The sequence below is a fragment of the Herpailurus yagouaroundi genome, unplaced genomic scaffold (assembly GCF_014898765.1).
Source record: "Herpailurus yagouaroundi ecotype Mexico unplaced genomic scaffold, PumYag 163, whole genome shotgun sequence".
NCBI lineage: Eukaryota > Metazoa > Chordata > Mammalia > Carnivora > Felidae > Herpailurus > Herpailurus yagouaroundi.
In genome coordinates this window covers 40,609,389-40,634,264 of record NW_024412404.1, presented here as the reverse complement: position 1 = coordinate 40,634,264, position 24,876 = coordinate 40,609,389, and the positions used below count along the sequence as shown (strand labels likewise).

At 53.0% G+C, this 24,876-nt stretch overlaps 2 protein-coding genes across 5 annotated transcripts in view; one reads left to right on the top strand and one right to left on the bottom strand.

Moving 5' to 3' along the window:
* DPCD (deleted in primary ciliary dyskinesia homolog (mouse)) overlaps window positions 1–4,271 on the bottom strand; it is a 30,036-nt gene extending 25,765 nt beyond the window's left edge. For all 3 annotated transcript variants that reach the window (XR_005793627.1, XM_040486234.1, XM_040486235.1), the window contains exon 1: window positions 4,135–4,271. Coding sequence is in view for 2 of the 3 variants with exons in the window: in XM_040486234.1 (XP_040342168.1) it covers window positions 4,135–4,198 (64 nt within the window). In the remaining variant the exon portion in view is untranslated. The remainder of the gene's footprint in view (window positions 1–4,134) is intronic.
* Window positions 4,272–4,309: 38 nt separating this feature from the next.
* Window positions 4,310–12,620, top strand: POLL (DNA polymerase lambda). Of its 2 annotated transcripts, none has more exons than XM_040486232.1 (9): window positions 4,310–4,368; window positions 5,195–5,328; window positions 5,836–6,130; window positions 6,318–6,480; window positions 6,840–7,157; window positions 8,167–8,340; window positions 8,895–9,023; window positions 11,092–11,260; window positions 11,705–12,620. In XM_040486232.1, exons 2-9 carry the CDS (start codon window positions 5,217–5,219, stop codon window positions 12,067–12,069), a joined length of 1,725 nt encoding a protein of 574 aa, XP_040342166.1. In that variant the 5' UTR covers window positions 4,310–4,368; window positions 5,195–5,216; the 3' UTR covers window positions 12,070–12,620. The 2 variants fall into 2 exon arrangements, with proteins under 2 accessions (XP_040342166.1, XP_040342167.1); XM_040486233.1 differs by having other exon boundaries at window positions 5,167–5,328.
* Window positions 12,621–24,876: the final 12,256 nt, after the last annotated feature.

Genomic DNA, 24,876 nt, shown 5'->3' with positions numbered 1-24,876 from the left:
GAGCCCCGCATCGGGCTCTGTGCTGTCGGCTTGGAGCCTGGAGACTTCTTCAGATTCTGTATCTCCCTCTCTCTCTGACCCTCCCCTGTTCACACTCTGTCTCTCTCTCTCTCCCTCAAAATAAACAAACATTAAAAAAAAAAATAAAAACAAACAAACAAAAAAACCAAGCCTATGTGCTCAGAATATTTAAGTGGGTTTCCTGACCAAGCACTCCTTCTAGCCATGCCATTGCTCTGCCTTCTACACATCTCTAGGCCATTCCTAGCACACAGCCACATAATGTTAGTCCTTACATGTTTTCTTCACGGTATTTACCTTGGTTATGATTTACATTTGTGTGATTCTTTGATTACTGCCTGTCTCTATCAGATAGGTTTCATCCCTCTTGCCTATGGTTTCCCTAACATCAAGCATAGTACCTGGGATATACCAGGAGCTCAACTAAATATTAATTGAAAGAATAAATGAACACTGATTCAACTTTCATTGAAAGAATGCAAGAATCCATGGGTGCCTGGGTGGCTAAGTCGGTTAAGCATCCAACTTCAGCTCAGGTCCATGATCTCGAGGTTCATGAATTTGAGCCCCACGTGAGGGCTCTCTGCTGTCAGCAGGGAGCCCACTTCAGATCCTCTGTCTCCTTCTCTCTCTGCCCCTCTCCCACTCACATTCTCATTCTCTCTCTCAAAATAAACAAACGTTAAAAAAAAAAAAAGAATTCAAGAATCCAGGAGAGTCTCCTAGCCCAACTCTTCCACCTATATAATAGTCATAAGCTGATAGAAGTAGGTTCCTTAGTGAGCCTAATAACAGGGGACAGGTACCCAACCTACACTTGATGAATAGGAACCCCAGGGACCTTGAGCAGCTAAAGGAGTCACTATCTGATCTACCAAGCCCTTTCCCATCTAATTCACTCTTCTGGACACAGTTCCCTTAAGTCACTACTAACTTGTTTTCTGAGGAAACTCACCCCCAAATTTGCAGAGCCTCTTAGCATGCCCCTAGATTATAGTGCCCTCAATCATCTGGATGGCTCATAGAGCTGGAAAGTGTTTTCCTGTCAGGAGTGGGGTACAAGGTGCTGCCTGTGAGTAGCTGAGGGTGTGGCCTGACCCTCTTCTCCCCCTGGAGTCCATCTTGAGTCCAGGCAGGGTGCAGTGCTTACTAGTGGCCGGCACTTTACATGTTTCATCGCATTTGATTCTCACAGTGACCCTATATGCCCCCACTATGTGTTTCATAAATGAGGAAAATTGAGGCAAAAGGGTCATACACCTTGTCCAATCTCATAAAGCTGTGAAATGACAGACCTGGACTTAAGCTCATTTGAGGCCAAAAGCCATGCTCTAGTAACATACTAGGAAAATGCGCATAGCTTTAAATATTTGTAAGGTTGAACACTGTTCCAAGGGTTTATTGGTCGTTTCTAGTGAATTACCTGTTTAGGTCTTAGCTTATTTTATTTGGGTATTCATCTTTTTTTACTGATCTGATTGAACTTTATATTAACCCTGAATCATATATTGCAAATATTGTTTCAATTGCTTTTTAACTTTGTTTAAATTTTTTTTTAACATTTATTTATTTTTGAGACAGAGAGAGACAGAGCATGAACGGGGGAGGGGCAGAGAGAGAGGGAGACACAGAATCGGAAGCAGGCTCCAGGCTCTGAGCCATCAGCCCCAGAGCCTGATGCGGGGCTCGAACTCACAGACCGCAAGATCGTGACCTGAGCTGAAGTCGGACGCTCAACCGACCGAGCCACCCAGGCGCCCCTTAACTTTGTTTAAAGTGGGTGTTCCCAGGGGCGCCTGGGTGGCTTGGTCGGTTAAGCGTCCAACTTCGGCTCAGGTCATGATCTCATGGTCCGTGGGTTCGAGCCCCGCATCGGGCTCTGTGCTGACACCTCAGAGCCTGAAGCCGGTTTCAGGTTCTGTGTCTCCCTCTCTCTCTGCTCCTCCCCTGTTCATGCTCTGTCTCAAAAATAAATGTTAAAAAAATTAAAAAAAAAATAAAGTGGGTGTTCCCAAACGATTGTTTAATTTTTATTATAGTCAACTATTTTTTTCCTTTGTGGTTACTACCCAGGAGTTGTGCTTAGAATATCCTCCCTTACCCAAAGATTATATAATTATCTGTACTTTTCTGTGATGCTACTAACAAAAAAAACAAAATCCTAGATGATGAAATATTTGTTTAGATACTGTCCTGTGACCAAAGGAAGTGAAAGCAGATACTCAAACAAGTATTTGTATACCCATGTTCACAGTAGTAATATTCACAATAGCTAAACAAGTGGAAGCAACAAGTGGGAGTGGAATGGGGGAATTCGTTTTTGACAGGTACAGAGTTTCAGTTGAAGAAGATGAAAAAGTTCTAAAGATGGATGGATGGATGACTGTACCATAATATGAATATACTTCATGCCACAGAACTGTATCCTTAAACATGGTTAAAATGGTAAAATCTATGTTATCTGTTTATTTTTTTTTGAGACAGAGAGAGACACACACACAGCATGGGGGGGGGGTGGTAGGGGCAGAGAGAGAGAGGGAGACACAGAATCTGAAGCAGCCTCCAGGCTCTCAGCCATCAGCACAGAGCCCAACCGGGGGCTCGAACCCACAAACGGTGAGATCATGACTTAAGCCGAAGTTGGACACTTCACCAATTGAGCCACCCAGGCGCCCCATATCTAGTTTTTAAAATAAAACCAAAACCACTGCTGTATGAAATAATGTCCAAAATCTTTAGCTCGGCATAGGAGATCTATCACAACATACTCCAATTTATCTAAATTCCCTCTTCATGCCCCACCATTTCTCCTCACTGCTCCTTGAGAAAAGAGCACTTTTATTCACCCTTGCATCCTAGCACCTGACAAGGTGGGGGGGGGGGGTCGTTCTGACTGGGTGAGTGCTTCGGCCTCCCTGAATGTTTTGTCATTCCCCTATTAATGAGGCATATACTCTCACACTGCCACACCTTTCTTTACATGTGAGTCATTCCTCCTGGTACAGCCATCCCCTCTTCTCCACTTAGCAAACACATATTAATTCTTTAGGACGTATTAACATCACCTCTTCTGTCAGGTCTTCTTTCAAAGAAACGATCATTCCCCCCTTTGTGCTCTCATAGCACTTTATAAAAGATTCCAACTTCTATTTAACACACACTCTCATTTATTTACATTTTTTCCCCTCTCTGCTCTAGTACATACCTCAGCACATAGTAAAAGCCTCCCTAAATGCTGCGTGAATGAACGAGCAAATGAGCAGGTGATGTTAATTTACATGCTTCCCTGATTGGCCTCTGCCTACAGATGTGCGCCTCTACTGGTATCCTAAAAGCTACAAAAATTCAGATCCAATGCATTCTGGCTGCCAAGTGGGTCCAGGAAAGGGCTCTGAAGCACTGGGGGTCCTATATCCGCCAATCCTAGGGTGAGAGAAAGTCAAGACTCCATACCCCTATGCCCACCTTTTTCAGGCACAGTCCTGGGGCCCTCGCTCTGTTTTCGCTACAGAAAAAACATTTAGAAGTTCACTTACAAACATATTACAGCTGAAAAGGACCTCAGAGGTAGCCCATCCAGCTCATTTTACAGAGAAAGAAAACGAGGTCCAAGCAAGTAAAGAGGCTGTGATTTAACGGCAGAGTGGTAAGTAGATCCTAGGTCTCCCGCCTCTTCCTGACGCCAGGCTGCGTTCAGTAACAGAACCCGCGCTGACTGGACGGGGTGGGGAGGGCTAGGGCTGGTCTAAAACACTCTTGGATTTCAGCTTCCTCTTCTACAAAATGGGGTGGAAAATTAACAGCCTCTCGGGCAGCTGCAGGGAGCAAATGCCTTAACGAATGTGAAGGAACTTATTTATTAGTAACAGAATTCAGAGCTGGGCGAAGTGGTGTAGAGGAAACTAGGAGGTGTCCAGAGACGCGTGTTCCAGTCACGTCATCTCTTTGGGCCTCAGTTTCCTCATCTGCCAATGAGGGACTGGGCCTGTCTGGCGGCCGCGGCCCTTCCAGCTCGACCGTCCCAGGCTCTGAGGCCCTTCGCGGAGGTGCCAGCGCGGAGGGCTGGACCCTGGGGGAAAAGGACTAGGGAGCTCGTGAGGGGTCTCGAGTTACCGTCCTGCAGCAGCGCCGTCTTCTCGGCGGTCCGGAGACTCTCCAACCAACCGGTTACCGCCATCTTCCCTGCGCCCAGCCAAGCGCCCCGGCCGCTGCCATGGCAACCATTCCGCCTACGGTCACTTCCGGATGACCCGGAAGATGTTCTGAGCATTTACCCTTCCCCCCACCCCCTCCGGCCCCCGACTTCCCACCCACCACGCCCTTCGTCCGCTCTCATTGGCTGCCCTGGTAAGTGGTTTACTCCAGCCCACCCGCGGGGCCTGAAGTTGACCCCACCTGGGACCGAATCACTGCAATGGGCAGGGATCCTTAGGTCAGGGTGCGGACACTCCAGCCCTCCTCTGGCCTCCAGCTGGGAGTGCCTGGCGCGCGCCAGCTGCGCTCGCGGCGGGTGCCCCACAGCTGCCTGTCGTCTCCACCCCCAGCTGTGAGGCCGCGACTCCTCTAGTCTCGGAAGGCGCCCCACACCTGCTGCTGCCTTGCCCTGTCTCCCCGCACCTGCGGGGCTGAGCACCCCCGTGACGGGAGGTCCGCGACCAGGGCAGGTGTAGGGCGTTCCCCCGCCTCCCTAACACCCTGCTCTCCCAGGGTTTCCTATGCGGATCTGTGATGGGGTAGAGAAAGATCATGTGGGGTTTATATGCAGATTCCCCCCAGTCCGTCAATCCTCTTGGGAGCCCAAGTAAAGATGTAGCTCCATTTCCTAGCCTAGCATCTCCTGTTGGTAGAGCCCTTTCAAAGTGGGATGCAGCAGGGCAGACACTGCGCTGAATCTTTAGAGCAACCCCTCCGAGGAATATCATTTTGTACCACTCAGAAGTTCCTTAATAGTCCCATCCTTCCCTTTATTTTCCCCAGTACTCTGACATTGAAAGGCTGGTGAGTGCTAGGCTAAACTGCTAAAGTTCAGTTGGGTTTGAGATACCCCAAGGAACTGGGCTACTGCCCCCAAACCCTGGTCATTAGAGACACCACCTCCATAGGCAAAGGGTTGGGTAACCTCAGTTCTGGGTTTCCACGTGATAGTTGCCCTGATCAAATCTAAAACCTAAAGGCCAGGATCCGGCCATTCCTCAATGGACCCCAGGGGCATCTTGAAGGCATTTCCCAAGCGGAAGAAAATTCACGCCGATCCATCATCAAAAGCACTTGCAAAGATTCCCAAGCAAGAAGATGGAGAAGCAGGAGGTGAGCAGACTCACCCTCAGAACCCTCATGTACTTGAACCCTTAGGATTCCTATGTTGCTCATGTCTAGGCTCGGATATTAGAGCTGATTCTGCCCACCCACGGACTACAGGTTGGTTTGTATCTCCCTTGCACAAGGCTTGGGCCCCAGTCTTTGACAGGCCACTTGCTCTGTCTATTAATAGTAGGTGTCTGTTAATACTTGTTGAAAGAATAAATAAATGAAGTGATATATAGGATACCCACAGTGTGCTAGACACTGTTCTAGATTACATGAGGGAACAGGACATACCAAAATCCTTGCCCCTTACATCAAGTGATGGTCCGTGGGAAAATTAACTGTATGTTTGTGGCAGAATTCCCCAGAAGGCTGGCTGTCTAGATGGAAGAAAAATGATTGTTTGGGGGCACAGGACTGTAAAAGGTTCATTCGGATCATATCTGACAGTTATGACATATATGACAGTTATCATATCTGACAATAGGCATCTGGATGTCCCTTACACAGAATGGCTGAGCTCCCTGCAGGCCCATGTTGTGCCCAGTGGCATTGGGCGAGCCCGGGCAGAGCTCTTTGAGAAGCAGATTATCCAGCACGGTGGCCAGATATGCACTGCCCAGGCCCCAGGCGTCACTCACATTGTGGTGGATGAAGGCATGGACTGTGAGCGAGCCCTCCGCCTCCTTGGACTGCCCCGGCTGCCCCAGGGCGCTCAGCTGGTGAAGTCCACCTGGCTAAGCCTGTGCCTGCAGGAGAGGAGGCTGGTGGACACGGCAGGATTCAGCATCTATATCCCTAACAGGTGGGTTGGCTCCAGTCTTTCCTCAGTGTTTTCTGGCAGCATCCTGAGCTCTCCTCTTGGGCTATTCAAAATAACTTTCATTGTCTTAATCGGACACATTAGAAAACCAAGATCTCAAAGTAGAGTATTAGGAGCAGAGGTAGGGCCAGACCTTTGGGATCTTAACTTGCCATCACCATCCCTGCAGGTACCCGGACCAACCACACGTCAGCAAGGCAGACCAAGACTTTTCTGCTCCTCCTGGAGCCCATGAGGCTCTGCTCAGGACAGCCCTCTCTCCTCCCTCTCCTCTCACGAGGCCTGTGTCTCCTCCCCAGAGGGCAGAAGAGGCCCTGAGCACCCAAGCCCAGGTCAGGAGCCTCCCAGCCCTCACAGCTCCCTTCCCCTGGGAACTAGGTCACAGAAACAGGCAGGGCCTGGTGGTGGTTCAGAAAGTCCTAGACCCCTGAAAGAGGAAGAACCTCTTTCTTATGAGGCCATTTGGCTCTTCCCAACATCCACCATGTCTGCATTTGGCCAGGCCACATCTACCACATACCACTGGGAATTCTAGGACTGGGCACTGGGGGAAGCCAGGTGGAACATGGCCCCACACTTAAGGAGGTGCAGGTCTGACTCATCCCTGGGTCTGACTAGGAGGCTCAGCCCCCACCTTTGAGGAGCTCTTTGGGGGGCGTGAACTTATTGTCTCATCTCTTTCCCCCTCAAGCCTGGCTCTGATGATGAAACCAGTGATGGGGAAGAGAACCAGGTTAGCACAGCTGATCTGGAAGCCCTTATCAGTGGCCACTACCCCACACCCCTTGAGGGAGATGATGAACCAAGCCCAGCCCCTGAGGGCCTGGATAAGTGGGTCTGTGCACAGCCTTCGAGCCAGAAGACAACTAACCACAACCCCCACATCACAGAGAAGCTGGAAGTGCTGGCCAAAGCCTACAATGTTCAGGGAGACAAGTGGAGGGCCCTGGGCTATGCCAAGGCCATCAATGCCCTCAAGAGCTTCCACAAGCCTGTCACCTCCTACCAGGTACCCGGGGGCCAGTGCAGGGTATGCGGGGAGATGGGGGGCCTTCTGTTTACCGGCCAGAGGTTGGTGGTGGCACCAGTCACAAGGGGGATTGGGTGGAATGCTTAAGATTTTATGATGTCTGAGACTTCCACAAAAGAAAATGGGGATATGGATGAAAGCAGATTGACAAAATCTTGATAATTACAGAAGTTGCTGACAGGTACTTGGGGGCTCATTGTACTGTTCTTTTTTTTTTTTTTTTTTTGGAAAGGTTTTTTTTTTTTTTTTTTTTGGGACAGAGAGAGACAGAGCATGAACGGGGGAGGGGCAGAGAGAGAGGGAGACACAGAATCGGAAACAGGCTCCAGGCTCTGAGCCATCAGCCCAGAGCCCGACGCGGGGCTCGAACCCACGGACCGCGAGATCGTGACCTGGCTGAAGTCGGACGCTTAACCGACTGCGCCACCCAGGCGCCCCTCATTGTACTGTTCTATTTTGGAATTTTTTCCATAGTAAATAGTTTTTAAAAAGTTTAGACTCCGGAGGCCAACAGACCAGAGTTTGAATTCTGGTTCCCATCATTCGCTGTGTGATTCCAGGCAAGTTACTTAAACCCTTAGAGCAAGGAAAAGGAACTAAGTAAGAAGAGTGAGAAACTCAGGTGTTCCCATGAGGACCAAATGAGATGCTCGCTGTCGTGCAGTAAGGCCCGATACGCAGTCAGACCTCAGTAAATGTCTGCCCTCACTGTTGCGAGGGCAATGGTGACTAGGATCGTCACTACTGCCTTTTCTCTACTTCCTGTGCTCGCCTCCATCCCTCTGAGAACCAAAAGACAAGTTTCCCAGCCCATTCTATCCTAACTTCTCATCTTCAGTTGTGCCCAGGCTTTACACAGCCATCAGTTGCCAACTAGCCAGGTTGGCCTTCACTCAGATACCTGCTGAAGGAGTCTGCTAGCCTACCACTGGCTCCGCACCTGCCATCTTCTCATTCTTCTTTTCTACCTCTGCCTCCTCCTCCCCAGGAAGCCTTCAGTATCCCCGGGATTGGAAAGCGGATGGCCGAGAAAATCGTAGAGATCCTGGAAAGCGGGCATCTGCGGAAGCTGGACCATATCAGTGAGAGCGTGCCTGTCTTGGAGCTCTTCTCCAACATCTGGGGAGCTGGAGCTAAGACTGCCCAGATGTGGTACCAGCAGGTACCTGTCCCTGCACCTACTTCAGTTTTGCTCTTTCTCAGAGGTCCTGCCCCACAGTTCTCATACCCTGTACTCTGATGGGAATGAACCCAGACTATAGTGAGACCACTTTTCAAGGGGATTAGGTCTCCTGGCTTCCAGAACTGCCCTGTTGCTTGGTAGCCTTGAGGCATTAATCTGTTGTGTAGGCAGAGATAAGAAGTATGTTTCTCTGTCTCCCAGACCAGCAAGGGCCTTCCTGAGAAGACCAGGACTCAGGGCTGAGTATCCAGATCAATGGTTCCCCAATCTGGCCATGCCCGGAATCCCCCAGACCGATGGATTCATGAACCATTATTTTAGGGTTGTGGCAGGGCTGGATTGGGGTGTGTCTCCTGTGCTCCCTACCTTTCTTGAGTCCCACTGATTAGAGACCCAACCACTCCTGGGGTTGGTCCTACCTCAAACCTTCCTTGGAGTTTGGGGGTGATGGTAGCCTTGTGTATGTGCTCACTCACTGCCTCTCCATTGGTCCTGGCGGCTCACAGCCTCCTCATCTGGCTTCTTTTTTCCAGGGTTTCCGGACCCTAGAAGACATCCGCAGCCAGGCCTCCCTGACTACCCAGCAGACCATTGGCCTGAAGCATTATGATGACTTTCTGGAACGCATACCCAGGGAGGAGGCTGCAGAGATTGAACAGACAGTAAGCAGGTGCCCCAGAGCAGTGAGGAGCCTTGCTATAAGCTCATGGCCTGGCTGAAAGTCAGGAACACCTGATCCCTCAGCCGGGAAGTCAGAAGAAGCTGTGGACCAGCAGAGGTTGGGACCAGTGAGGCAAGAGCAAGTTGAGACTGAAGCTGGAGGGGAGGGTGGCTTTGGTAGGGAAGGGCTACAACACCAGGTCTCTGGATGAGGGTAGAGTGAACATGGGCAGAGATGCTAGAATGATGTTAGGACTGGGTTAACGTTTGGGCTGGATTAGAGGTGGAATATGGTCAGAACTACTTGAGGATATTGGGGTTTGAACTGGGCCAGGTCTGGGTCAGGGCAGAGGTACTTAATGTTTTTTGATTTACAAACTTTTCTGAGAACCCGATGAAAACTATAGACTCTTTTCTCTCCAAAATTTGTACAAATGTCCAAAGTTGGTTTTTTTTTTATCTCTTTCCAGAGGTAAGGGCCTTCTGAAGGCTCTCCCACCCACCCCCCCACCAACCTGAGACTGGTTCAGGGTGTGGGTTAAAGTTGGTGTAGAAGCACAGTGCCAGTACAGTTAGGTTTGGGGTTAGAGAAAAGCTAGGTTGAGTTAAGGTTAGGCCCGAATTAAGAGTAGGGTTTTCTTAACATTGGATGCTTTTAGTTAAGATTTGTCATTGTCCTAGAAATAAGATTTGGCCAACATTAGGGTTTGGTTTAGCGTTGGATTAGAGAGTAAATTCGTATAAAACCTAGATTAGAGAGAGACTAGGGTGTATTTAGGATTAGATATATCATTTGTTCAGTCAGCTTCAGGATTATGGGGTGGTTGCTGTGGGCAAGGTTTGCTACTTTGGAGTCAGATTCTGATCAGGTAGGACTCTGTGGAGACCCTGGCCCACTTTAGTTAAAATTAGCCTCCAGCTCCACTCCAGGCCACTAGGCCACGGGACTATGAGACTGGCGCAAGATAGATGGACAGGCCCTTTTGTCCACCCATCACCAGACCTTGGTGCTAGTAATGACGCCGTCACTCAGCCACGGTGTCCAGGCACAGAGAATGTCCCAGTGAGCTTCCAGCCCCCAACCCATTCGAACAGCAGTGGCTTCCCACCTGGCCTGCTCCCCCCACTTAAGGGCTCCAGCTTTAGGAGTTTTTGATGGGATTACTCATCCTAGGTCTCCTCCCATCCTCTTGGGAGGCTCAAGAAGGGACTGAGAGGATTAGCAGAGCCATGCCTGTCAGGAGAATTGAGGTGTCCTGGCTGGAGTATCCAGGGCCCCAGAAATCTCAGTGTCCTGGGGTAGAGGCGTGGAGGTCATCTGCATATGAAAGGCTTCAGTGTCTCTGGGGTGGAGGCTAATGGGCTTATTCCTCTCAGTGAGGGTTGATCCTTCAGCTGACAGCCCCCTGTCTTGATTCCCTCTGCACCGAGCCCATTCCTCCAAGTAAGGGTGTGAGTATTGGCTCAGAATTGCCTCCCTCTTTGCTTTCTTTCTTTTTCTTTACTATAGGTGCGGTTGCATTTCTAGGCTCCATTTCCCCCCAGGCCTCAGCCTGGGGCACCCCGCTAGCCACCTGATGAAGCCTCAAGCCCCAACTCACACTCTGCTCTAAGCTCCAAATCCATACCAGGCCTTGGAGGGCTTCCAGGCACCTGGCCCTTTGTCCTAAGCAGACATACCCAGGCATAGGGTTTGGGGCCGGGGCCAAGAGAAGGGGTGTCTCTCCGCTTTTAAAGAGCTCCAGGAGGAAAGATCAGTGTCTTTCCTCAGAATCAGAGCATACACCTCTTAGATCCCTCTTCAGGCCGCCTCTGGTGGTATGAGCACGAGGTTTTCTCTTCTGTCCTAGGGAAGCTGGAGAACTGCCATTCCCCAGGGTAGATCTCTGACATCTCCTCCTTTAGTCTTTCCCTCAGGCTCGTGTGATGCGACCAGGGATTGGTTCGGGGCATAAGCCGGAAATGTGGGCTCCTGGGTCGGGGAAGGCTCTTGTGCTGTCAAGGGGGACGAACTCCTTGCAGGGCTTGAGGCCCACAGGCCCTCCCCCCTGCCCCTCTGCTCTTTCTCAGGTCCGGGAATCAGCTCAGGCCTTCACCCCTGGGCTGCTGTGTGTGGCATGTGGTTCTTACCGACGCGGGAAGGCAACTTGTGGTGATGTGGATGTGCTGCTCACTCACCCGGATGGCCGGTCTCACCAGGGCGTCTTCAATCGCCTCCTTGACAGCCTTCGGCAGCAAGGTATAAGCTCCATCTCTGGGTGAGCAGGTTGGCTCCAGGCAGGACGAGGCTAGCCGACCCCCAGGAGGGAGGGCCTCAGAGTCGCAAGCTCTTGGCAGGAAGCAGGGGAAGGTGGCTTCGTGAGAGTGCCACCTCTCTCTTGTGGCCAGAGCCAGTTCAGGGCAGAGATGAAACAGTCCACCACCCCTCCACTTAGTAATAGGTGCTCAATACTGCCCGCAGGTTAATTGCTTGATCTCACCTTTCTGTGACACTGCAGGGGACATGGGGAGGAATGGCCATGCGTGTTTTAAGGAGGCAGGTGCAGAGAGGGCAAGGTTGCCCAGCAAAGAAATTCACGCGCAGGGAATGGAGGACCCAGGGATGAACAGGAGAGACCTGGGAGGACGGGGCAGCCCAAGCCTGGCTCCCTGCCCTCCCAGCAGCCTTCCCATGTTGCGCCAGGGTTCCTGACGGATGACCTGGTGAGCCAGGAGGAGAACGGCCAGCAGCAGAAGTACTTGGGTGTGTGCCAGCTCCCAGGGCCGGGGCGGCGGCACCGACGACTGGACATCATCGTTGTGCCCTACAGCGAGTTTGCCTGCGCCCTGCTCTACTTCACTGGCTCTGCCCACTTCAACCGCTCCATGCGGGCTCTGGCCAAGACCAAGAGCATGAGCTTGTCGGAGCATGCCCTCAGCACCGCTGTGGTCCGGGACAGCCGAGGCCGCAAGGTGGGGCCTGGCCGAGTGCTGCCCACTCCCACTGAGAAGGATGTCTTCAGGCTCTTAGGCCTACCCTACCGAGAGCCAGCCGAGCGGGACTGGTGACCCGTGGCTAGGGGGAAGGGGGACTGCCCCACCTGGCCATCCAGTGCTTGTCTCCAGCCTTAGTGGGCTGAACCTCACTACTTCAACAGCCTGGGCCTGAGGGAAAGGGCCAGCCTGGCTCCCACGTTCTGTCCAGCCCTCTCCTCAACAAGAGCAGACTGCTGGCCTTCTGCCTCACTACTGCCTCTGGTGGAGTTCTGGACACGCCCCCTCCCCCCCCCCTCCCCCCCCCCCCCCCCCCGCCTCATTTTAAGCAAGAACAGCTGCTGGTGTGAAGCCAGTTTCCTGTGCTGAAGGCCCAGACACCCCCACTTCCCTGCCCAAGGAGGGTCTCTCTGCTGGGGGCAGGATGGGGGCTGCAGGGGAGGGGCAAGCAGCTGTAGCTGAGCATCACCTAAGACCCTTTGGAGCAAGAGAACAAGCCGTTTCACATGTCCTCCCTCCCCCTAGCCCGCTTCCTGTGCAGCTGGAGGTGTGGGGACGGGGTGACCAGGCTTGGGGAGGATAGCATTTGAAGGCCCAGGGGCCCAGTAAAGTGCACTTGACATTCAGCCTGCTTGGTGTCTGTGAACTGCTGCAGTCCCTGCCTGCCTTCAACCCGGGCAGGGATGGAGATGGGAGCCAAATGGGAGCCCAGAAAGGCAAGTTAACTGCTCTCCAGAAGGGCTGGCTTAAGTCCACTCCTGAGCTCAGAAGGGGGGCAGAGATGGACGGGTAAAAGGGAGAATCCATGGAGTCAGGCATTAGGAGTGCCTGTCTCCGCATTAGCATCTCTTGTGGGCCCTGCCCTAGAACAGGCTATCAGGACATAAAGGTGACAAGACTTACTAGGAACTGGTGACTTGTGCTACCAGCAGTGCTGAGGCAGTCAGACGAGGTTGCGTGGAGGGGAGGGGAAGGCTGGCAGGGAAATAGCCTGCCTGTTTGGGGAAAACTAAAGAGCCTACTCTAGAGACGATGCTGTATGCCAAGGCTGGTGGAGGACTGGGAGTCGGGCTAAGGGGCTCAGTTTGATAGAGGGGATAGGAGCAAGTCCAGCTGGTGGGACCAGGATGGCACTTGGAGGTTGGACCTCGCAGGATGGAGAGTTTGGTGAGGGGAGTGGTGGGGTGGGGAAGAAGGTTTGGACATACCCACTATGAAGAATAATGTGCACAGGGCTGGAGGAGGTGGCTGTGTTGGGAGGAGCAGCAAGGGGCCTGGAGAGGCCTCCTGGCATGGGGGGTTTGGAAGCTGAAGAGATGGGCGCAAGCCTGAGTGTGCTGGCTGGGAGGCAGGGCTGGGGGGGCAGGTACTAAGTCCTGTGTCTCTGTCAGTAACTTGCAGAGTCTCAGAGCTGGCCTTTGTTGGCCTGATTTCGGTCAGGGGATGCCAGCATCCCGGCATAGGGATCCCGACTCTAGTTCAGAACTCAAGCCCAAGCCCTGGGGCCCCACCTGCACGGGGCATGCTGGGGAAGGAATCTAAAGCTCATGGAGTCTGGGAACCCTTTTCACAGCTTAGTACCAACCAGAGACAGCCACGTCAAAGGCCTAGAAGCCTCCGTGAGGGGTGAGTCCCTTGGAGCTTCTATTCCCAGGGAGGTGTGGCTGACTGGGGCCCGGAATGAATAAGCCAGGCAAATTCCTGGCCCCTTAGGCTGCTTCTGGACCCTGCTTGCAAGCTCTGCCAGGTCTACTCTGAACTAGGCCCCCAGTGTCTGCCATCATTCCCAGCAAGGGTCAGAGCTGGCAGAAACCCAAAGCCTGGAGTGTCCAGGTCCAAATGTGGAAGTTGCTTCTCTCCTTTTGCTTCCCACATAAATGCCCTGGCATCCTGTCTGGGCCCACAGTAATAGGGCCTCCAGGGCTGCAAGAGGGAACCAGTGGGTCACTGGGTGACTTGGCCAATTAACCACTTCCCATACACAGAAAATCCCCAGAACTACAGAGAAGGATAGTGCTGCCTTCTGTGTCTGAAAACAGGGACCTGGCCCCTCAACCTCCTCCCAAGAGATTCAGAATTCCAAAGATTACCTTCAAACCAAGTCAACTCCTTGTCCCACCTCCTGGCAAGGACAACAGGAAATTGGGAAAGAAAGAAGAGCACCCACACCCTCCAGAGAGACCCATTCTGGAGGTGGTATCCTCTTGGCCACTCAGTCTGACACAGGAGCCTGGGAGAAAAGCTGAGGGAAGTGTTTCTATCTGGAGAAAGGCTGCTCAGTTTGGAGGAGGGGCTGGTTTTCCGAGTCCAAGCTAAGCAAAAAGTGTATTAGAAGGATCCCCAGGTAGTTCAGAGCCTGAACTTGGTTTCTGGGTAGGCTTGCAGCCCAGTGCCCCATTCTGCCAGAAAGGGAGACTGAATTTTGGAGCCCTGGTGGGAACTGGCATCCTGTCTAGCAACTGAGTACCCCAAAACTACCACCCAATCACCATCTGGTCCCAAGGAGGAGGAGAAGGGCCCACAAGCCTGCTTCTCACCCCTATCCCAGCTGTCGTCACTCTGTCTCAGAGCCAGAGTTGTTCCTGGCCAGATCACATGTACAGTAGGCAGAATAATGGTCCCCTAAAGATGTCTACATCCTAAAACTTAGAACCTGCGAGTATGTTATCTTACTTGGCAAAAGACATTGCAGATATGATTAAAGATTTTGAGAAGAGATGATCCTGTGGGCCCAATCTAATTATGAGTCCTTAGCAGAAAACCTACACAGAGAGATGTAACAACAGAAGGAAGGTCAGAGAGATGTGATGTTTCCGACTTTGAAGATAGAGGGGCACTAGTCAAGGGATGTGGGCAGCCTCTGGACACTGGAAGAGGTGAGAAGACAGAGTCTACTCTACTCTAGAGCCTCCATAATGGAACACAGACCTGGAAACACCTCAACTTTATTCTGGTGAGACCTGCCTCAGACTCCTTAACAGGAGTGCTGTGTGGTGATAACTGTGTTGTTCAAAGGTGGTGATTTGTTACCGCAACAATATAGAGAGTCAGTAGACTGGGCGTGTCCTGGCCTCTCCCTTTCTAGTGAGTGGAAGGACCTGCCGTGAGGCACAGGAGGCCCCTGCAAGCGCAGCTGGGGTGTGGGGAAGGGTGGGAGCCTCACATGCCTGGAGGTGGGGAGGGTCAGATGGCAGGCAAAGCCCTGGGCCCCAGCCCTCTCCAACTGGCTGCCACCTGCTCAGTGTGGGCCTTCCTTAATTTCCGTTTCCCTCTGACATTTTGTGCCCAAAATACAGATCTCTCTGGGCTGTTCTGTCCCAACCCCACCACGCTGGGAGCCCTATCTTTTCCCAGGGCCTGGGTGGGATGACATTGGCCTTGGTCCCAGACTTGCACTGAAAGTGGAACAAGATAAGGCCAAATTCTCCTCCTGGGTTCTGGATGCTTCTTGGGGGGGGGGGGGTACAGGTGTGGGCACAGGGCCAAGAGCCTCCTGGCCTGAAGCGGACATGACAAGGTGGGCAAGTCCAGCCATGTCCTACCCTCCAGGTATCAAGGGCTGGGAATGGAGAACCCAGGCCCTTTGTTTTGCTTCTCCAGGATAGTTATGGGATTCCTGTCCCTTTAAATGGGATGGGCTGGCTTTTGCCAGGACTAGGGACCAGAACATGGAGAAGACACTGGCCTCACTCCCTTTCTTCACTCCAACAGGAGAGCCCCTTTCAGCCCCTCCCACCATCTCAGAGATGAGCCTCACATGGAAGCTATAGCTGTTGGGGCACCTGCTGCTACCCAGACTCTGCAGACACTCAGGAGCTACTCCAAGCCTTGGGCTCAGCCCCAAGACCTTTAGCCGCATGTCCATTCTGCCCTTCATTCCAGGCACCAGCCAGCTAGTTTTCCAGAACCCATGAGCCACTGGGCAGCCCTGCTTCTGAGCCCTGGAACAGGGGGGTCCTCAGGGCCGAAGACCCAAAGCTGACCTGGACTCTGGGCCAGGCTTCATCCCCATTGTCTGAACCGGGGCCTCAACAAGCCCCAGGGGAACACACTGGGAGTTAGTGCAGAAGCTGAGCCCCAGGCTGTTCGACTCCATGTTCATTCGCCTGAGTGTCTAATGTGCATTCTGGGCCCATGTTTGTGTACTACGAGTTCGGGATTTTGTATCTGTATGTGTGTGGGCAGCCCCACGTGTGTGTGGGTGTGCGCAGTGATGTAGACCTCCCTAGCACGCCCCTGTGTTGTCAAGGGCTCAGGCAGGGCCTGGGGGCTGGAAGGGCGGTCCGCGGAGTCCCCTGTAGTGCCCGGCAGGGACTGCAGAACGTGATGGGGCCCTGGCTGGCTCTGGACTCTGGGTCCTCGTGTCCGTGGAGGCGGCCGCAGGGCGGGCCGCCTGCGTCAGCCTTGAGCGGCCATCAATAGCGCGCGGTTAATTAATTTGATGGGAACAGCAGGGACCGCCGTTTGCATTTAGTGAAGTTCCAGGAACTTCCAACCTCATCTTCATAATTGGCCTCATAAATTGTAAGAAAGAGAGAGATCAGCAAAGCGGGAGGGAGGAGGGGCTGCCCGTCCGTCCTTATTTAATTTTATTGCTGAAATTCATCTTTTTAGCCTCCTCCGGAATCGGCTCTCCCTGCCGGATTTGCCTAATCATGATAAATTAATATTCATTTCCCCGCCTCTCACCCAGCTCCCGCGCTTGGATGGAGTTGAGCAGGGCTCCTTCCAGCCCCGTGGCCAGGCCTTAGTGGGAGCCTGAGGGGGTGGGGACCCCCGAAAAGAAAGCAGAAAAGAAAGCGCAGCCTGGGGAGGGGGGGAGGAGAGCCTGTGAGAAGAGGTGCCTCTGTTACCGTGGGGAGGTGGGAGGGGGAGATTCAGGGTGATTGACTGGGACTCTCAGATGAGGGGCTCCTGAGACCCCCTGCTGGTTCCTGCGCAGGAACAGCCCAGAGTGTCCAGGGTGTGAATGAAGATCGACTCCCCCCTGCGAGGTAGGGTTAGGTGGGAGGGGCCGGAAGACTCTGAGAGGCCCCTTTGGAGACCCAGAGGCCTGGAAGAGGGAAGACAGGATGGATTTGGGAGATGGATTTTGAAGGCTAGCTCCAGTTGAGAGGTGGGGAGAGGAGAAGGCTCCGCTGCCCGTCTGACCTGGCCTTGGCCCCACACCCCTGCTGACTAGGTGCAGGCCACCTTGCCCTGGGCAGACTCCAGTGGGACCTGGCCTCTGGTCTCTGACCAGCAGAAGTGGCGCCTCCACTTCCCTATAGCCTAGGCCAGCTGGGCGGCTGGCCCTCTGAAACTGGGTACCTTGGCTGGGCCGTGTGATTGCCCCAGCTACTGCTCTTCCTCGGTGAGGCCCTTTCCCAAACCCTGCAGCAGGGTTGCCCGGAGGGGAATGCAGGCCTGCTCTTCTCAGTGGGGCTCTGGGAGGGCTTTAGATTGTATTCAGCTCCTTGCCCTATTGTAGAGATGAGGAAACTGAGAAGCAGAGATGGGTGGTGACTAGCCCAGGGTGTCACGCGGGGTTGGGACCAGGAGTGAGGGATGCTTTCACCCCCTCTGGAGGCTGGGTGTGGTGGGCAGGATTCTAAGCAAGACCTCAGTTACCTTTACCCTCTCCCTTTTGAGGGTGGGTGGAGCCTTCAATTATGACGAGGTATTATTCCCCCGTGGTAATATTACCTTATATGGCAAAAGGGAGATGATCTGGGTGAGCCTTGGCTAAGCCCATGAGACCTTTAAAAGCAGAGTTTTCTCTGGCTAGTAGAAAGGGGCAGTCAAAGAGAGTCCAAGCATGAGGAGTCAACACACCTTTGCTGGCTCTGAAGATGGAGGGGGCTGCGTGCAAGGACCAGGGAGAGTCGTGGAGAAACTTAGAGTAGCCTTTAGCTGACAGCCAGCAAGGAAAGGGGACCTTAGTCCTATAACCACAAGGCACTGAATTCTGCCAACAGTGAGAATGAGCATAGAAGCTGATCTCCCCCCGGGGCGCCTGGGTGGCTCAGTCTGTTGGCATCCGACTTCAGCTCAGGTTACGATCTCATGGTTCATGGGTTCAAGCCCCACGTGGGGCTCTGTGCTGACAGCTCAGAGCCTGGAGCCTGTTATGGATTCTGTGTCTCCCTCTCTCTCTGCTCCTCCCCTGCTCACGCTCTATCTCTCCCTGTCTCAAAAATCAATGAACATTAAAAAAAAAAAAATTAAAAAAAAAAGAAGCTGATCTTCCCCAGAGCTTCCAGGTGAGGACTCGGCCTGGGCCAACACCTTGATTTGGGCTGTGTGGGACTGGAAGCAGGAAATTCAGCTGAGTCTTCCTGCACTTCCAGCCTAAAGAGCTGAGACCATTAATGGATTTTGTTTTTAGGGGCTAAATTTGTGAAAATCTGTTATGCAGCAATAGAAAGCTAATACACAGACTTAGGGGAAGGGTGTCTTAGGAGACTCCTATGATGGGAAGGAGGGAGATAAAGTTGGAAGAGGTCTGGGTCTCTATCCCAATGCCATTTCTCTCCCCCCATGTTCCCACATATCAACAATTGACTGGAGCTGCTCCCCAGCTGCCAAAGTCATCACGTCTCCCTATTGCTTTACCTGGGATCCAACTCTTGCAAACATTTAAATTTGTGACTCTTGCAAGGTGGAGCCTGAACCCCAGGGTTATGAGGAGCAGGGATTCACCTCTCATAGCAAAGGGTCCTTGACAGGAGGAACTTCTATGGAATTTGCTCAGGCAAAGCCTTCCAAGATGTGGGTAGGGGCAGGCTAATTCAGTGCAATTGCAGACAGAGATTCCCTTCCCATCCCAGAGTTTTTTGGTTTTGTTTTTAATGTTTATTTATTTTTGATAAAGAGAGAGAGAGAGACAGTGTGAGTGGGGGAGGAGCAGAGAGGCTCCTCTGCTCCTCGGTTTCCTGAGCTCCTTTCTGGGAATGGCTGTAGCTGGATCTCACTGGGCTTTCTAATCTCTCTCTCTCTCTCTCTCTCTCTCTCTCTCTCTCTCTCTCTCTCTCCCCCCCCCTCCCTCCCTCCCTCCCTCTCTCTCTCTCCTTCTCCCACGTATCTAAAGCAAAGAGACCTAAGTTTTCAGTATGTGGAGGGTTCCTAATACTGATGCTGACAGTCATAGCCCGTGGCCCTGAAACCTGGAGTTCTGAATCAGCAAATGCCCACTTGCCCTGAGATGGGAGCTCCTGACCTCTAACCTCCAGAACCAGTGGTATGGGGGACATAGACTCTAAGCTCTAACCCTGCTAGAAGCAGGGGTTCTGGCTCTATAGCTCACATATATCCCTATACATTCCTGACACGTGGTCCCCACACATGTCCATGCACATACCTGATCTCTACCTGTCAGCCCCACACATGCCTGATTTGATTCCACATGGGCTCCACACAGGGCTTGATGGGTGCCTAGACTGGCCTGAGACACCACCTTCCCCCAGCTCCAGATTTCCCCTGAGAAATCCTCTCTCATCACTGTGACTTTGGACTCAATGGACTTTGGGAGCACTTTGGGGCCAGTTTGACAAGGGCCTCTGGTCAGGCCACCCTACCTACCTGCTAGACCACACACCCATTGGAAAGGAATCACCCTCCTGGCCTGTTCCTCTTCCCCTCAAGCTGCCTAATGGGGAGAAAGCCTGGGACCCTTAGTGTCTGACCTGAGGAGAGAAGGCCTCAGAGGCCATGCCTTTCTTCTCCCTGATGGAGAACAGTCCTGGAGCGCTGGGCAGCTCGTTTCTCACCTAAGGGGCCAAGGACTGCAGCCCCCACCTCAGAGCTTCTGAGAGCCAAGGTTCCCCACCCCCACCTTGAGGGCCTCCCTAGCCTTCCACCACCCAAGTGCGTACAGAAGCTGCAGAATCAAGTAAAGGAGGAAGGTTCCAGGAAGATGCCCTAGAGAAGCCCTACTTGCTGCCCAATCTATACTATGCAACTATGCAGCTTCAGTTTTTACTGTGAAGTACAGACTCAGACCACAGATATCCCTCCAGAGCCTGGCTCCATAGGCAAGAGGAAAGCTCTCTTCTCCATGTTTCAAGTTCTATCTTTCTGGACCTCACTCCCTCTACCCGATAGGAACAGACAATCAAGCCTCTCTGGGATCTGGAAAGGGAAGGGCTGCTCCGACGCACAGGGATGGCGAGACACAGGAATGCTCCAGGAGTCATCTTCAGGGACGGGGGGTCGCCAAAAATGGGTATCATGAGGGCGGAGCCTTGGGGTGGGCTGGGCCGCTACTGCCAGGTGTATAGGGGGAGGGATGGGACAGGTATTGAGGTCGACGGGCGCACTTCCCGGAACAGGCCAGCAGAGGGCGCGCGAGGACCGACGAAGAGGACGGGCGAAGCGGCCCTGCGGTGTGCGAAGGCCGGGATGGGGGTGTGGCAGAGAGTGCGCCAGGTACGGGGAGGAACCGCCTAGTGGAGCTTCTCTCCCAGGTCGGGGAAGGGGAGTAGGAGGTTGGGGCTGGAAGGGTCCGGAATGCGTTGCCGCTACGCAGCCCCTCCCTCCTCCTCCAGAGGATGCCTTGGGGGATGTGGGTTAGTGCCCCTCCATGGGTGGGTAGACCCTCCCCATCACCCGGCAGGGAGCAGGATCCTGGACTGGTTACCTTAATGTGGTATGCTGGGGACCCTTTTCCCAGACTCACCTCTGGTCAGGATTCTGTGCCTCAGTTTCCCCCTGGGTGAGTTCTGTCCTTGCTACTGGAAGCTATAAACTGGGAGACCAGATGGGGTGAGACGACCAGTAAGAGGGAACCAGTACCCTCCCCATCCCTCCCCAACCTTGTAGCTGAGCTTTGAGAGGAAATAGAAAAAGAGGAGAGGAGAAAAGAGCGATGGAGGGAGAGGTGACGCTGGGGAAAGCAAATGGAAGGGGCGAGTGGAGGGGGGGGGAGGAGGGTGGCTAGGGTGGGTAGGAAGAGGGGCCTAACCTCTCAGCGGAAGCTCTCCCAGCTCTTGGGCAATCTGTGACTCCTTTGGGCTGTGCTGGGGGCCGAGCTCTCCGCTGCATCCCGGAACCGCCGCTCTGCCTGTAGGCCCCCTCCAGCCGCCATGATTTATAGCTGGGCCAGGCCTAGCGACCTTGGACGGATAACTAATGACGGGTCAATAACGCTACAGAAAACGTGAACTGGTAAGGGAGGAGGGACGAGGCCCATTAGCCGTCATTTTCTCTCTAATCCTGGTGCCTCTCACTGCAGTCTCCTTGCTGGGGTTTTCCCCAGGGCCTCTTGATGGGTCTGAAAGGTGACAGTTAACACAGCTGAAATAGGAAAAGGGGAGGAGGGACCTCAACGTACTAGAGAGACCCAAAATGGGTCATATGAGGGTGAAGGAGACAGGTGCCCTGTCCAGGAAATACTTCCCACTCCCCCTACTCTGTAGACAGGAGTAGGTCACATGTTGGGAAGCTAAAGTTACCAGGTCAGTTCCTGTCAGGCAGAAGGCAGGGCACCTGCCTTTCTCTCCCAGGGAGAGAAATAGGGAGAAAGTGCAGAAAATAGGGAGGGGGTGCCCTCTACTCCACCACCTCCACCTAGCTCCCTCCCTTGGCCCATATCTCTGGAGATGTCCTCTGCCTCCCCTCACTCCAAGCTACCCAAAGGGAGGGTGTTTACTTCAGTCCTGGGGACACCTCATATTCGGCCTGTGTCCCTGCTTGCAGGTGGGCTGGGGAAGCAGGGGCCTGTCCGTGTCTCAATTCCTAGGTCATCTGGTTCCTTTTTTTTTTTTTAAATTTTTTATACATTTATTTATTTCTGATAGAGAGACAGAGCACAAGTGGGGGAGGGGCAGAGAGGAGACACAGAATCAGAAGCAGGCTCCAGGCTCCGAGCTGTCAGCACAGAGCCCAACTCGGGGCTCGAACTCACAAACCGCGAAATCATACCTGAGCCGAAGTCAGACGCTTAACTGACTGAGCCACCCAGGCACCACATCTGGTTCCTATTGATAGTGGACCAAAGCCTTCTTCTCCCAGTCTGGCCACTCCCCTCCTCCTATTTGAGGTCACCTGGGTCATCCTCTGGGTCCCCAGTCTATTTTTGACACCTCAGGAACCCCAGAGTTGAAAGGAAGGAAGTAATTCTTTCAATACCTGACCTGATAGAAAAATCTCCCCTAATAATCTCTGTTGGCATCAAGGTGCCTATATAAATGTTTTTCCACCTTATAGTCCCATTTTGTGGATGAAGAAGTTGGAGCTCAGAAGCATAGTCAGCAGAGAGAGGAACTGAAATTTGAATTCACGTCCTCTGGCTTCACGTCATAGCGTCTTCCCTCCCGGTCACTACAGGATCCTGGGCTCCTGCCCCATCAGCTCATCCTGAACTCCTGCCCTGCTTTGTTTGCAAAGGAGACACCCAGTGAGGAGGCCACTGAGGCAAGGGCATTCTTTCCCCAGAGTAGACACAGGGTAACAGAACAACCCTGGAGGAAGTATTGGGTGGTGGCAATGGGGAATGGGCCTGCATGTACCCCTCATGTTGGGGACCAGACTCCCGGTGGGTGTACATATATGGACTTGTGTGTGCTCGTTCATTCACGCTATTGCTTATTCCTTCAACAAACAGGTATTGAGTGGCAATCATGTGCGGTGACCTGGGGACATAGGGGCAGCACTGGGGAGCTTATAGTCTAGTGAAGGGAGTACACAGAATAGGTATGTCTGTGGTGTCTGGCAGTGAGTGGATTCCCCGGGGAGCAGAACCAAGCATGAGCAGAGGCAGATGCAAGGCACCAACTTCTGGGGATAGAGACACTAATCATTACCCATCACCTCAGCCCCTCAATCCACATCCAGACTCTCACATATCAGACTTGCTTCTTATACTGTCTTACTTGATCAGCCTGGCTCCAGCACTGGCTACATAATTTTGGGGCCCCATGGCCAAATGAAAATTCAGACTCCTTATTATAAAATTATAAAGAATTTCAAGACAGCATTAAACCAAGCACGGGGCCCTTCTAAATGCAGGGCCCCCTGGGACTGCACTGTTCATATGCCTGTAAAATTGTCCCTGGCTGGCCCTTTCCCATTCATTGACCTCTTGGTTTTCTCTCTTTTTTTTTTTTCTTTTTTTTTTTTTTTTTCGGTAATCGCTTTACTCAACGTGGGGCTCAAACTCAAAATCCAGAGATTGAGAGTCACATTCTCTTCTGACCAGGCCAGCCAGGTGCCCCTGCCCTCCCCTTTTCTATGTCTGGTGCTGACTTAGGCCTCACAGGTCCCTCATGTGGACCTGCCTCGGCCTCCTTGCTGGCCCTCTAGCCTCCAGGCTCTTCCCAACTGCAGCCTCCTGACTCTTGTCTATGTGATGACAAGTCTCCTCACTTCTCGCTGACACTCACCCAGTGCCATTTGCCTGCACTCCTGGCCCCTTAGACTCCTCGGCCCCAAACACTCCCTACAGGTTCCCATTTTCATACCTTTTTTTTTTTTTTTTTTTTTAACAGAATTCAATTCCTTTTGAGAAATCATTCTTCCTTTAGCCACCTCCTCCAGGAAAACTTTTCTGATTTTTCTGTTGGAGATCTCACGTCACAACTAAGTACTTGGGTCAAAGCACAAATCATCTTCTGCCTTCATTCATAGCCATTTGTCTGCTGCCTCTCATAGACTTAGAATTCTGGAAGACAGGGATGATGTCATATTCATCATTGTAAATTCCACAGTACCTAGCTGACATGTAGGGGCTCAGTTAATATTTGTTGTTACAGCTGTGTGTGTGTGTGTGTGTGTGTGTGTGTGTGTGTGTGTGTGTGTCTGGAAACCCTGAATTGTGTGCGCAGAGCTTGTATGTAGGGGTTGTGTCCACAAACAAGCATTTCTGCTTATGTGTACACATACCTCCATATCCATGGATGTACAGGCATGTTGGGGGCATACATGTGCACGGAGGTAAGTGGTGTTTTTGTAGGCGTGTGTACTAACCACAGGTGCATGGATTTATGTTGGTGGGTATGCACCCAGATTTGGATGGCAGATGTATGCCCATGCATGGCACAAAAACATGCGTCTCTGGTCCTGTGAGGTGGGGGTTGTGCCTGGACAGGAGCTGCAGGTGCACTGTGCAAGGACACAGGCGGCTGGCGCGTGTGCGGACCATGTGTGTGCACAGCTGCGTGTCCTGGCCGCCGGCAGGCCTGCCCAGTGCGCCTAGCGCTCCCGCTGAGCTCGCCGCTTTGTTCCTCCGCCGCCGCGGGCGGCCGCGTGGGCTCCTGGCTCCTAGGCCTGGGCGGCTCGGGCCCTTCGTGATTGGCGGCCAGGCGGGTAGCATGGCTCCCTCCCGGGCGGGCGGAGCCAGATCGGCTCCCGTTACCGGCGCAGGGGGTAAGGGTGGGGGTGGGGGGGCGCCAGGCCATCCATCTTCTGTTATTACAGCGTAATGGGGCTGCTCGGGCGCCCGCCCATTTGTCATCGGCCTCGTTCGCTGATAACGGGCATTTGTCATCACTTTCCTCTGCGCCAATGTCATCAGCGCCGTTGACAGGCGGGGCGGACGCGGGGGGCGGGGGGCGGGCGGGGTGTCGTGTGCATGAGCACAGGCGCGCACACATGCTTGTGGTCCTGCTGGACACACGCTCTTGCACATACAAACGGGCACACGAACCCAAGGGGCACACCAAACCTGGAGGGACACATGCCCCTATGTGTGGATCAAAGCTCCTCAGAGACGGACACACATGCAGACACACACTCAGAACAGCCTCATCTGTCAAGCAGCTATTCCCAGCTGGAGATCCTCTTCCCCAGTTGAGGAGACATGTGCTGGGGGGAGGGGCTGGTTCGTGGTTAATGGCAGCTTGAGTGCAGGTGGCCCTCTGCCAGCTCCCTGTGTGCACATGTGTGACATCAGCCACCAACATTTAC